This window comes from Eulemur rufifrons, chromosome 8 (assembly GCF_041146395.1).
Source record: "Eulemur rufifrons isolate Redbay chromosome 8, OSU_ERuf_1, whole genome shotgun sequence".
In the NCBI taxonomy this organism is placed as follows: Eukaryota; Metazoa; Chordata; class Mammalia; order Primates; family Lemuridae; genus Eulemur; species Eulemur rufifrons.
The window spans coordinates 38,055,559-38,069,990 of record NC_090990.1 but is presented as its reverse complement, the minus strand read 5'-3'; the positions used below and the strand labels follow the sequence as shown (position 1 = coordinate 38,069,990).

General features: G+C 36.0%; 1 protein-coding gene across 4 annotated transcripts in view; it reads left to right on the top strand.

Moving 5' to 3' along the window:
- The window catches only part of NRDC (nardilysin convertase), an 87,130-nt gene that overhangs the window by 44,785 nt on the left and 27,913 nt on the right, over positions 1-14,432 (top strand). For all 4 annotated transcript variants that reach the window (XM_069479967.1, XM_069479968.1, XM_069479966.1 and 1 more), the window contains 5 exons: positions 6,395-6,490; positions 7,579-7,701; positions 10,221-10,278; positions 12,298-12,371; positions 14,025-14,094. In XM_069479967.1, coding sequence (XP_069336068.1) covers positions 6,395-6,490; positions 7,579-7,701; positions 10,221-10,278; positions 12,298-12,371; positions 14,025-14,094 — 421 coding nt within the window. The remainder of the gene's footprint in view (positions 1-6,394; positions 6,491-7,578; positions 7,702-10,220; positions 10,279-12,297; positions 12,372-14,024; positions 14,095-14,432) is intronic.

Here is a 14,432-nt window from a genome sequence, read left to right as displayed (position 1 = left end):
AAGTTGACTTACTCTTTTTCCATGAAGAGACATTTTCTCAAGGACTTTAAATATACCATCCCGATGTTTATATCGCTAATCCTTTTTTTACCTAGGTCTGTAGGTGCCTTGTGGCTTGAATTTTGGTATTTCTAGAAACAATTTTGATGTATTTATGGATAAATAAATATCTGAGCAGGAAGTGTATTTAATTTTTCTTTTCGACTGTTTCTCTTATCTTTGAGATTTAAAGAATGAAGACAGTAAGGAAAACTGTGCACTTACAGGGTGAAGCTTTATTATAAGCTCTATGCTGTAAATATTCCTCATTTACATAGTACTAATAAATATCACCATTGTAGATTATCCCTGCTTGCTTTATTTTAGCATTAGAAACATGAAATACTAGAATTGGGGGGGGACTTACACAGTTAATATAAGTTAGGCTTGGCTTATAGCAACTGAAGAGGCAACAACGTCTTTGTATTTATTCCTCTTTTTATAGTACTTTCCTTCTTGGCTTGATTCAATGTCTAGTTCTAATGATGATTTATTGCATTCACTAAGCTGAGTGAACTACAGATGGTGTCTGGAAGTCAACATACCTCTGTTTAACTTACAGAAATGTCTCTAGCTGTGGCCCTCAGTTTATTTGTAAAAGGATAGGATGGTTAGGTTACTACTAGTTGCAGTAGCTGCTTGAAATCAAGGATTTGTTTTCTTCATTTTTCTTACTTGCCTACCACATTGTTTATCTTAGACACCATTAAATATCTTTTGAATGGATGAAAAACCAAAACAACTAAGGAAAACTTGAAAAGTCTTTCCCACATTTTGAGACCTAAGAACTATTATCTGTGTGTTAAATGTGTCTAGTATGTTTTGTTTATATAGTTTCTAGAGTGGGTTGAAATCAGTCTTTAAAAAAGTAGATCTTTAATTAGATTTTGAATATTTGTCAGAACATATTTTATTGTGCTTTGAAAAATTATGCAGAAACACATAGTACATAGGTTTAGTTTGTGCTGAAATTAAAGTAAGGAGCCTTAATTCATGTTGTATTTTTGTTATTTGTTTTTAATGATAAGGGGACCTAGGTTTTGATGTGTGTTCTGACAATTTTAACTGATGTAATAATTACTTAAATATTCATTAACCAGGTTTAAAAGCTCAATAATCAGATTTTTTTCTATTGTATTCAGATGTTCTATCATTCAGGTGTTACTTGTTTTATTTATGTCTTTTTAGTTGCTTGTATGCTTGGATGGCCAATTCCATACATAAAGACATGAAGGGAAGTTCAACAGCTTTGGCAAATTCATCTTCTCATAGGGTCATTTTCCTTCTCCATTATTCATCTCTGCTCGCTTATGGAAGAGATTCTTTGCTCGCTTATGGAAGAGATTCTTTCTTTTTTTTTTTTTTTTTTGAGACAGAGTCTCACTCTGTTGCCCCGGCTAGAGTGAGTGCCGTGGCTTCAGCCTAGCTCACAGCAACCTCAAACTCCTGGGCTCAAGCGATCCTACTGCCTCAGCCTCCCGAGTAGCTGGGACTACAGGCATGCACCACCATGCCCGGCTAATTTTTTCTATATATATTTTTAGCTGTCCATATAATTTCTTTCTATTTTTAGTAGAGATGGGGTCTCGCTCTTGCTCAGGCTGGTCTCGAACTCCTGAGCTCAAACGATCCGCCCACCTCGGCCTCCCAGAGTGCTAGGATTACAGGCGTGAGCCACCGCGCCCGGCCAGAAGAGATTCTTTGTTTCCTGGCTTTTTAATTTATTAACTCATGATAACTTTACTACTTCATCACTGTTCCCTGGATTGATAATCCTGTTTTTGGTCTAATATTTTGATGGCGTGTGTGTGCACCTGCATTTATAAGCATGTTTGTACAACGCAGATAGATTTGTTCAATGTTTTATAATTTTTTGAATACATTTAATAACAAAAGCTCATGTAACATATTCACAGAGTAGGTTTTTGAAATGGGATTAATTTATTGCTAAAAGAAGTTTGTGGAGACAAAATTATTTATTTATTTATTTATTTTTTGGGAGAGAGGGTCTTGCTCTGTCACCCAGGCTTGAGTGCAGTGGTGTCATCATAGCTCATTACAACCTCAAACTCTTAGGCTCAAGCCGTCCTCCTGAGTAGCTGGGACTATAGGCATGTGCCACCATTACCTGGCTAATGTTATTTTTTTTAATTTTTTATAGGGATGGGGCCTCACTATTGCCCAGGTTGGTCTCAAACTCCTAGCCTCAAGAGATCCTCCTGCCTTGGCCTCCCACAGTGCTAGGATGATAGGCGTGAGCCACCACACCCAGCCTTATTTTTAATAATTAACTCTTTATTTTAATGATAATTCCTACTCTCACGTAAACATGTATATTTACCTACATAGTATGTCTTAGTGATTGAGATGAGGGGTATGTCCAAAGTCCTTTTTTGTCTAATCAAGTGGCAGTATGGTCTCTGAGTGTTTAGATATTTATATTCTATTTTATCAGTTTTTTGGGGTCTTAAATCACTTTTTGTGGATACATTTATGTGTCTGTGTTATTAGTTACCTGTTGCTGCCAAACAAATTACCACAAACTTGGTGGCTTAAAATAAAATTAATTTTTTCATAGTTTTCGGAAGTCAGAAGTCTAAAATGTTTCTGGAGGCAGGGGAGAATCTGTTTCCGTGCCTTTTCCAGGTTCTAGATGCCATCTACATTTCTAGGCTATGGCCCCTTTCTCCATCTTAAGTGCCAGCAGTATAGAATCTTTTCTCTGACCTCTGCATCTCTCTTTTATATCTTTTCTCTGACTTTGATCCTCCTGCCTCTCACTTATAAGGACTTATGTGATTATACTGGTACTACCTGGATAATGCAAGATCATCCGTCCTTCTCAGGATCCTTAACTTAATCACATCTGCAAAGTCCCTTTTACTAGGTAAGGTAACATATTCACAGGTATTGAGGATTAGGATGTGGACATCTTTGGAAGGCCATTACTCAACCTGCCATACTTAACGGAATTGTTTTCTCTTATGTTGTAGCCATATCTTCATATTTTTTTATAGAGACTTTAAGAAATTTCCTCTGCTGAAGATGTGGATATATTTTTTACTGCCTCATCTTTGATTTAGCCTTTATGGCTTATAAAGTATTTTCTTAAATATGCTTATTTCTGCTTCTTTCCATCTGTGCTGTTACCACTTTATAATTTCTACTCTCTGACCAAGTATAATAGTAATGGCCCCAACTGATTTTCTTGGTTCTACCCTTGAACCAATCTATTCTTCACATTTGCGACCAGAATGAACTTACTAAAAGTTCAAATCTGATAATGCCATTCTCTTGATATAGCATCTGCAATGCCTAACCATGTCCCATGATAAATAATAATTGCTAACATTTATTGGGAACTTACTGTGTGCATTATTGTGGTTGTTATTACCGCCTTTATCCTTATTTGACATATAGTGAAACTGAGGCTTAGATGGTTAAATAATTAACTAAAATTCCAGTATTTGTCCAAGGATCTATAGTCAATAATGAGTGTATGATACCAAGATCTGTACTTGTACACATGTAATACTTCTTTCCCAAGATCTTACTAGACCCTTTCAAAAATTATTTCATGCTTATCTGTTCCTGTTCAGCCTGATCTCTTACCTTTGCTTTGAATCAGAACTTTGTTCAACCATATTAGCTTTCTGTTTTTCAGAGATGCCATCTTCTCCTTCCCTTTTGCTCCTTAGAATGCTTTGTATACTCTCTTTCTCTCTCTCTTCCTTTCCCCAGAAAAACTCATATTTGTCCTTCAAGTCTCAGCTTGAGTGACCCCCAGGAAGCTTCTCTCCCAGATATCTACTCCCCAAAGTAAATTTACATGGAAAAATAAAACAACATTAGGTCAGTTAACTCTCCTTATATATTTTCTTTGTTTTTTTGTCTTTTTTTTTTTTTTTTTTGAGACAGAGTCTCGCTCTGTTGCCCGGGCTAGAGTGAGTGCCGTGGTGTCAGCCTAGCTCACAGCAACCTCAAATTCCTGGGCTTAAGCGATCCTACTGCCTCAGCCTCCTGAGTAGCTGGGACTACAGGCATGTGCCACCATGCCCGGCTAATTTTTTCTATATATGTATTTTAGTTGGCCAGATAATTTCTTTCTATTTTTAGTGGAGATGGGGTCTTGCTCTTGCTCAGGCTGGTCTCGAACTCCTGACCTCGAGCGATCCACCCACCTTGGGCTCCCAGAGTGCTAGGATTACAGGCATGATCCACCGCGCCGGGCCCTGTTTTTTGTCTTAAATATACTAAAAATTTTATTTTGAGTTTATGTGCTTTTAAACAAATCAATGCATTTTAAAAATTAATTTGATAGTACATCATTAGAGGGCAGTTTTATAGAATTCACAAGGAACATGAGAAGAAAAAATTTTTAAGCAAGAGATACAAATATAATAATTTTACAAAACTTAGAATTTCAAGGAGTTTGCAGCATAGCCTGCTAGCCACAAAATCCTAAAATAGAACACTAGTTTTTTCAAGTGCTAAGAATCATTTAACCTAATGTTTTTATTTATAAATGTGAAAACCAAAATAAAAATCATAGTAATATTTTACTGAGGTTTCATATATGTCAAGCATATGCACCCACCTAAGCATACACCCCCACTCCTGATCTTCTTGTCTTGCTTTACCCTTTTATTCCCCCAAAATGATCATTTTCTAATATATCACATAATTTACATATTTATTAGTCTACATACCTTGTACTTTTTCATAATACTCTATGTGTGTAAGCACTTAACCACAGTGAATTTTAATTTCCTGCTGGACTCTAAGTGCCTTCAATCATTAAACAACTTCACTGACCACTATGCTGCCTTTGATTTCATTAAGGTATTTTTTGTCTTACAGCCTTTGAGCTTACAATTTTCACATGTAGAAAACTCTTCCCCTAGATATTCTTATGAAATGATCCTTACATCATTTGGCTTTCTACTTACTTGTTACCTCCTCAGAGAGGCCTTTTATGATCACCCTGTCATCATTCTTCATTCCTTTACCCAGGTTTATTTTTTTAATAGTACCCATCACTAACTGTGACATTATGTTAAAATTTATTTGTTGGTTTGTTTATTGTTTGTCTCCTCTACTACAATGTAAACTCTTTTGAGGACAGAGACTTGGTCCTTTTTATTCACATTTCTACCTCCAGCAACTATTTCAGTAGTACCGGATACACAGTAGGTGTTCAGTACATATTTGTTGAAAGAATATATCTCATTTAATCCTTATAAGGATCGAATGAACTAGGTACTATTAACTCCACTTTATAGATGCAGAAATGGAATCAGGGAAGTTAACCTTCTTAAGGTTGTACACCTTAGTTAGTGACAGAACTGGTATTCTAGCTGTCTCAGTCCGTTTGGGCTGCCATAACAGAATACCACAGATTGGGTGGCTTGTAAACAACAGAAATTAATTAAGGGCCGGGCGCGGTGGCTCACGCCTGTAATCCTAGCACTCTGGGAGGCCGAGGCGGGTGGATTGCTCAAGGTCAGGAGTTCAAGACCAGCCTGAGCGAGACCCCGTCTCTACTAAAAATAGAAAGACATTATATGGACAACTAAAAATCTATATAGAAAAAATTAGCCGGGCATAGTGGCGCATGCCTGTAGTCCCAGCTACTCGGGAGGCTGAGGCAATAGGATCGCTTAAGCCGAGGAGTCTGAGGTTGCTGTGAGCTAAGCTGACGCCACGGCACTCACTCTAGCCTGGGCAACAAAGTGAGACTCTGTCTCAACAAAAAAAAAAAAGAAATTAATTAATTAATTATTTATTTTTTTGAGAGAGTCTTGCTCTGTCACCCAGGCTAGAGTGCAGTAGTGTGATCATAGCTTACTGGAACCTCAAACTCCTGGGCTTGAGAGATCTTCCTGCCCCAACCTACGATGTAGCTGGGACTACAGGTGTGCACCACCACACCTGGCTAATTTTTTCTATTTTTAGTAGAGATGGGGTCTCATTCTTGCTCAGGCTGATTTTGAACTCCTAACCTTAAGCAATGCTTCTGCTTCTGCCTCCCAGAGTGCTTGGATTTCAAGTGTGAGCCATGGAACCCAGCCTGGAAATTTATTTCTTACAAGGTGCTAGCAGATTAGGTGTCTGGTGAGGGCCTGCTTCCTGGTTCATAGACAGCTGCCTTCACCCTGTATGCTCACATGGCAGAAGGGGTTAGGGAGCTCTCTGGGGTCTCTTTTGTAAGGCACTGATCTCATTCATATAACATGGGATTCATAAAGTTAATTTTTGTTACTTCTTTGCTTTCAGTTCTATGAGCTTGAATTTCCTGATAATAAAGAAGATACTGAGTTTCATTTTATTAAAAGTATTTCTTTAAAATTGGCAGAATATCAACTTGCAAGACCTTCTGATGCAAATAGAAAGGAAATGTTGTTTGGAAGCCTTGCTAGACCTGGACATCCTATGGGGAAATTTTTTTGGGGTAAGATACTAAATAGCCTATTTCATATTTTGTAGTTAAGGAAGATCGAGAATAAGAAAAGTTGATAAAGAATTGAAAATTATTCAGTGGGATGAAGGCAAAAAATAAAAAAAAAAGAATTGAAAATTGTAAAGTTAGGGTAGCTAAGTACTTTTTACATTTTAGGATAGTAAATAGCTTTTCAAATAGAAAGTTGTATGCCCATATTTGGTTCTGTGACGTTGGATATAGCAAGAATGGCACCTAATATTTTGTGAATGATTTCTAGGTGCCAGATACTGTGCTAATACTACATGAATTATCTCATTTGATCATTATCCCAGTGTTAAGAGATAGGTACCATTATCATCTTCATTTAAAGGTAAAGAGGTTCAGGGAAACTATTTAATTTGCATAAGTCACATAGGTATTAAGTGGTAGATGTGGGATTTGAACATCTTTTTATCTGATTACAAGGTCTGTGCTCTACCCCAACCTGACGTTTCCGTTTATCAACTGACTCAGTGATTTCTGTAATAGTTTTTGAACTGTGGCCTAATTTTGTTTAACTGGTAAGCTGTTCAACTGGTATCTGTTTTTCATAATGGCTTTTTCTTGGTAGTACAATTTAATGATAGCTTCATATTAATCCTATTGATCATGGAGCAGAATCTGGGATGACTTGATCTAAATTATACTTCATTCATAGAGTGTTTTGCTTCCCTGTATGTTTTGTACAATTGTTGCATTTTATATGGCATCCTTGCTTTTTGTGTTTTATTTTTAAGAATTAGGCAGAATATTAGAGAGAAAACCTGAGTTAAATACTACACTAATTATGAAACAAGGAAGCTTAGGCAATTACTGTCCATTGTTGAGGTATTCCCAACCAGAGATTAATTCCTTATTTATTAAAATATACTTCAGAATTGTTTCTTGTGAATTTTGGTCTTATATTAATATTATTAGTATTACACACTGGTTTGATATTCTTGAGTCACTTGGGTTAGTCATGTATAGTAGCAGAACATCATTGTTGGTGTAGAAGACTTTTAACACAGTGAACTTAGTTATTTCTATAATTCTATAATTTTTTCATCCTTTTACAGGAAATGCTGAGACTCTCAAGCATGAGCCAAAAAAGAATAATATTGATACACATGCTAGATTGAGAGAATTCTGGATGCGATATTACTCTGCTCATTACATGACTTTAGTGGTTCAATCCAAAGGTAACATTATTTATTATTATTTATTATGCCTCTTAGAGTTACTCTGAAGTAGTGCTTTCTTAGAATTTGTTTGCCTTCATCAGTGCAATGCACTATTAATTACTTTAAAGCTTGACCCTAATACAAACTAATGGAAATCAGAATGTGGAGATGTCACATAGTAAGTGGCAAAGCTCAGGGAAGCACAAGATGATCTGATTCTCAGGCAAATGCTTTTTCTCTCATAAAAATAGCTCTTATCTATAGGCTAGTACTTCGGTCCCCAACACCCTGGGTGGGGGACTGATACTGGCCACGCAGCAGGAGAAGAGCAGGAGGTGAAGTATTTACAGCTACTTCCCATCGCTCACATCATCATATAGACTCTGCCTCCTGTCAGATCAGCAGCAGCATTAGATTCTCATAGGAGTGCGAACCCTACTGTAAACTGTGCATGTGAGGGATCTAGGTTGTGTACTCCTTATAAGAATCTAATGCCAAATGATCTGAGATGGAGCTGAGGCAGTGATGCTAGCACTGGGGAGCTAGATTATCATTAGCACAGAGGTTTGACTGCACAATGGATGTAATGCACTTGAATTATCCCAAAACCATCACCCCCAACCCCCTGCCCCAGTCTATGGAAAAATTATCTTCCATGAAACTAGTCCCAGGTGCCAGAAAGGTTGGAGACTGCTGGGCTAGTATGTGAGTACTAATGTACTAGATGAATTAATCTTTTAAGCCACCTTCAGTTGCCTCTCTATCTGTGGTTTTATGTTTACTCTATTTTTTTTTTTTTTTTAATGAGACAGAGTCTTGCTCTGTCACCCAGGCTAGAGTGCAGTGGCGTCATCATAGCTCACTGCAGCCTTAATTCCTGGGCTCCAGCAATCCTCCAGCTCAGCCTCCTGAGTAGCTGGGATTATAGGCACATGCCACCATGCCCAGCTAATTTTTTCTATTTTTGGTAGTGATGGGGTCTTGCTTTTGCTCAGGCCGATCTTGAACTGGCCTCATGCCATCCTTCTGCCTCTGCCTCCCAGAGTGCTAGGATTACAGGCCTGGGCCACTGCACCTAGCCCATTTACTCTATATCGATTGTAACTCTTACAGGGCAAGGTGTTTGTTCATCCTTACATAAGGTCCTATAAAACGGGACCATGGCAAAAGTATATAAAATATAAAAAATATAAAAAACTGATACATACCTCTACTTTTTTCCTTCTTTTGTCATTATTTTCAGTAACTTATGTTAATTACTTTTCACTAAAGAAATCATGGAAGCTTTCTTTTGTTTTCTTTACATTTTCCCTCCTTAGGCTATTTTTCAAAGTCAATTAATTGCTAAACTCTTCCTTTTAACATACCTTATAGTTTGCACATTTCTTTTTGAAAAGCTAATCCTCTCATTCTAATGTGGTTCTCCCTTTTATAAAACTTTGTCATTTACATTGTCAAAATTAAGATCAAAGTTGACTTGGCACTTACATGTAAAAGATTTTTGCATTTATGATCAAAATTAGTCCATTAAAGTTGACTTGAAGATAAAGTTATGGATGTGGTATGATACATTCTTTTGTTCAAATTATAGAAGTGCTTCTAGATTCCTTTTACATTTTTTAAAATAGGCAATTTCATATTTATTATGTAAATAATATGTGTTGATGTATATATAAGAGCTGATTAGTACTTATTACAAATTTTTAAAATAAGCCCTAGGTTTTGATGAAAACCATACACAATCTAGATTCCATAAATTTTGAAGCTTTAGCATTTATTATGCTTTTTAAGAATCAAACACTTATATAAATAGTATAGAATAAATTCAAAGCTGATTAGTCTAATTTGCATCTTGTGTTTTATATGTTGGGGCTTTCCTATTGAGAATTATTGAAATTCATGTGCCTGGTGAAATTAACAAACACTCTCCAGTGATGGTCCCTGGGATGAAGCTAAAAAGGTTTCCTTTTTCATTTAGATCTTGTGTTGTACTAGAAATTTCAAAAGAATTTCTTACAAAATATAAGCAGTGAATCAAAAGAAGATAGAAGTCATGTATATATGAAATGTAAGAAAAAGACTTTTGAGTTAAAACCTCAGAAAATATTAATTAATGTAAAATAAGTGGAGTATAAAAGTACTGATGAGATGCCAAAGGAAGAGAAATCAACGTAATGTAGGTTAGTCTGGAGAAACTGTCCTAGAGGATGTAAGTTTTGGAATTCGTGTAAAGGAGGATGGTTGGCACATTCTTATTATCTCTTGGCCCTTCACACTAGCCTAATGATAAACAGAGACTTTAAAAAAAAAAAACAAACGTGTGAGCCTTCTCTAACTTTACCAGGGTGAAATAAAGGAGTCTAACAAAATTGTCTGTCTTAAGATTTTTTTTATCTACTGGTTAAGAAGTGGCAAGTAATGGCCAGATTAAAATATCCCATTGTTTTGTAGCTAAAGATCTGTGAGAAATCTAATTACATTTCTACTTTGAATACTGACATTGCATTTCTATCTCTTCCCTGCCCTTCCCCCTCAAGAAACACTGGATACTTTGGAAAAGTGGGTGACTGAAATCTTCTCTCAGATACCAAACAAGTAAGATATTTATTTTCATAAATCACATACCTTTAGAGTTAGAGAGACCATATCTGGTATGAATCCCAACAATTTTTTTTTGTTTGTTTTTTAAACAGGTGATAAAATTAAGACCTAAACAGGTTTAATAACTTTCTCAGGATCACATAGCTTTTAAGTGGGAAAACTAAGATAAGAACCTAAGTTTCCATAGTTTCTGTAGTTCAAAATGTACAGGCTTATGAACTTACAGTAAGCAATAATTCTGAAGAATTTATGCTTCCTTTTACATTTATTCAATATTTCTGTGGTATAAGAGAAAGTATTGTGTTGAGAGGCAGAGTACGTATACTTATGTCCCTCCCCTACCTCAGAACAAATTGTGTCCTGAAAGTTTGTTTTTTTAAGTCAGTTGTTTGGATCTTGGACTGCTTTCCCCTATAAAAGAAATAATCTTTTAGATAATGGCTTTTCTGTATATCCTGAAAAACCTATTTCATACAGTTGAACCAAATGATCTTTTATAAGAAATTGTACATGGAGTTCCAGTTCAGGATGCTCCAAGCATTTTTTGTCCACCTCAAATTCATCAAAATAATGCTAATGTTTATAAGATACTTTCCTGTTATATTTTTGTTACAAAGAACACAAAAAATTTAATTTTGAAGCAGCTTAAGTATTTCTTCCTACACCTAGCAGTTTGCATTTTAATGAATCAGATTTTTTTCCTTGCATCAGGTGAGTAAGCTAGTGGTGTTTTCCAGTTTGTCTTCTAATACATAATTATTTTAAATTTATGAAAGTCAGAAAAATTTGTAATAACAATTGATTGGTTATTATTCTCTTGGCACTATATAAACTTCCATTGATAATTAGCAGTGTTTTTTTATGTATCAAAAGGCAATGAGGCCGGGTGCGGTGGCTCACGCCTGTAATCCTAGCACTCTGGGAGGCCGAGGAGGGTGGATCGCTCGAGGTCAGGAGTTCAAGACCAGCCTGAGCAAGAACGAGACCCCGTCTCTACTAAAAATAGAAAGAAGTTATCTGGCCAACTAAAATCTATATAGAAAAAATTAGCCGGGCATGGTGGCGCATGCCTGTAGTCCCAGCTACTCGGGAGGCTGAGGTAGTAGGCTCGCTTAAGCCCAGGAGTTTGAGGTTGCTGTGAGCTAGGCTGAAGCCACGGCACTCACTCTAGCCAGGGCAACAAAGCGACACTCTATCTCAAAAAAAGAAAAAAAAAAAAAGAAAATGAAAGCCATGTCAAATTTCTGGAGGGTTTATTTTTTTATTTTTCTGATAAGAACTGAGTGTGAGCTATGGAAATGTCAAATGGCAGATGGGAAATGACTTTTACTGTAAAACTTTACTCATAAATATTTTATATTTACTAGAGGAATTCATTAGGTTCTGTCAATCCCTGATAAGCATTTAAAAAATTCCCTTAAATACTATTCACTAATAACTTTGTTCCTTAGTCAGATATGTTAAAAAATCTTCGAGGCATTTAATATAATGCTAATTTGTATTGACCATGTTTGGGAAGAAATATTAAAGTTACAATATTTTCACCCAGATCGGGAGCCCTTGGAAGGGGTATTTATACCAAGTTGTATAAATGCCACAGTGTCTAATACGGTACTTTATATCTAATAGTCACTTTATGTATATTTGTTGGATTAAAAAAGCATTATTTGTAGTGTAATTTCCTTTCTGAAATGGCTTTGTATAGGAAGAAAACTGAAATTGAATGGGGTTGATAGAGGCAGTAAATATTGGGGAAAGGACTTCCCTTCAATTCATTATTTTCTATGTCTTTTGAGTTGTAAAAGCTGTGAGTTCTTGAGGCTGAGGTTAAGAATAGGTTGTGTACTTCAGGATTTTGTGGCTTTGTTGCCATCTATTCGTTGATGCCTAGAATGCTTTTCAGCCAGGAATATGTAGAACAGATTATAAATATCTGTTAGTTAGACATCCCTAAAGATACTGCTCTTAAAGGCTTTTGCCAATTAAATTTTAATGTATTTGTTTTATTTTCAGTGGGTTACCCAAACCAAACTTTGGCCATTTAACGGATCCATTTGACACACCTGCTTTTAACAAACTTTATAGAGGTTCGTGAACCAAAGGTTTAAAACTGTTTGAAATAACTTTAGCACATTCTCTAAAACTTAATTGAGGCTGCCAATTTTCTTTAAAAATGAGAATACAACAGAAAGTATAGCTGGGTTGGAAAGGGAGTAGATGGGCAATGGAGATCCAGTTAGGCCACTGACTAGCTGCAGATTGATTGATTCTGATGCCCTGCTACTATTTGAGACTGTTTCATGCTTTCTCCTTGTTTTACCCTCATTCCCTTTTGTTCTTTGGGTTTTTGTTCCTTTCCTATTTCATTATATTTATATTCTGTTCTTTTTTGCCTTTAAAAGAGAGAAAAATAGAGGCGAGGGAAAACACTTTGGAAATCGTTTCCTTTCATTATAAAAATAGTATTTGTTAAGTAAAGAAAATTTTAAAGTAAAATATCAAGAAATAGGCCGGGCGCAGTGACTCACACCTGTAATCCTAGCACTCTGGGAGGCCAATGCGGGAGGATCGCTTGAGGTCAGGAGTTTAAGACCACCCTGGGCAAAAACAAGACCTGGTCTCTACCAAAAATAGAGAAATTAGCCAGGCGCAGTGGCGAGTGCCTGTAGTCCCAGCTACTCGGGAGGCTGAGGCAGGAGAATTGCTTGATTCCAAGAGTTTGAGGTTGCAGTGAGCTATGCTAATGCCACTGCATTCTACCCAGGGTGACAGAGTAAGACCCTGTCTCCAAAAAAGTAAAAAAAGAAAGAAAGAAAGAAAGAAAGAAAGGAGAAAAATCACCCTTAAATCTTACCATCCAGAGAAGTCATTTTTGGGAGATTTCCTTTCGATTTTTTATAGGTATATTTTCTTAACATAGTTGGGATTATAAAATATATACACTTCTGTCTCCTGTTTTTTTTCCAGTTAATATTATATCTATAATGACTATATAATGAGTCCTCATGTGATTAAGCCATAATTTACTTAACAATTTGCCCAGAGCAAATATTTCAGAAACATTCTGAATTCACCATTTCTCTTTCTGTCTTTTTATTATGGCAGATTTTTTTCTCTTTTTCCTAATTGCCTTAGATATTTCCTCTTTCTCCTTCACCCCATTGCCAGTTTCTTTCCTCTTCTCTTCCTCTGATTAATGACTGTTTTGTCACACCCTTTCTGCTACTGGCTCCATTCTGTTAAGCTGACTCTTCCCAGAAATAGCTTCATGTTCAGTTGTATTCTTTCTGGCCTTAGATTTCCTATTCATAGAATAATAGCACTAGGAACAATCTTAGAGATACTTTAGCCCAACTCACTAAATTTACCATGAGAAAACAGATTCAGAAAGATTTAAATACAAGTGATTTTCTAAAGGTCATATAAGCACATGCAGCAAAATAGTGATAGGGCTGGATTTCAGCCATGGGTTTCCTTTCTTGCAAGAAAGGATCCTTCTTTAGCAGCATTTTGTATCCTCACAGTTCTTGTATCCCTACTTTGTCTGCCTGTGATACGAAATCAAAAAGAAAAATTGCATTATTCAAATTGGAAAATTGGCAACTTGAAATAATAATTACATTTATTTAACCTTCCCCTGTTTATTGGATAATGAAATATATTGACTTTTACAAAATTCTTTTAGTAAAAGTTATGGAGAAACACTTATATCTTTTCTTCTGGTAAATATTTTTGTTTAGTTGTTCCAATCAGAAAAATTCATGCTCTGACCATCACATGGGCACTTCCCCCTCAACAGCAACATTACAGGTAAGAGTTTAAGTGAAAATTTATTTCATTAGATACTGAGTGAGTCTTGTTTTTAAAGCATGGTTTAAGTTTGGGGGTTCTGAATTTATAAATGTAGGTAATGTAACCTGGGACTTGATTACTCCTAGATTTTTCAAGCCTTGCTATGTATTTTATTGTCCTTTTGGGTATAAAAACTAGAATGTTCTTATAACTAATTGCTTTTCCTGAGTCTTTTGAAATTGTGTGTAGTGTGAATGCTAACTTTTGTAATTATTTTCTTTAGTACTTTGAGTAAAAAAATATGTTAGCTTATGATTTATTTGGCAGTGGCCAACATTTACTTTGATCTTGTCAAA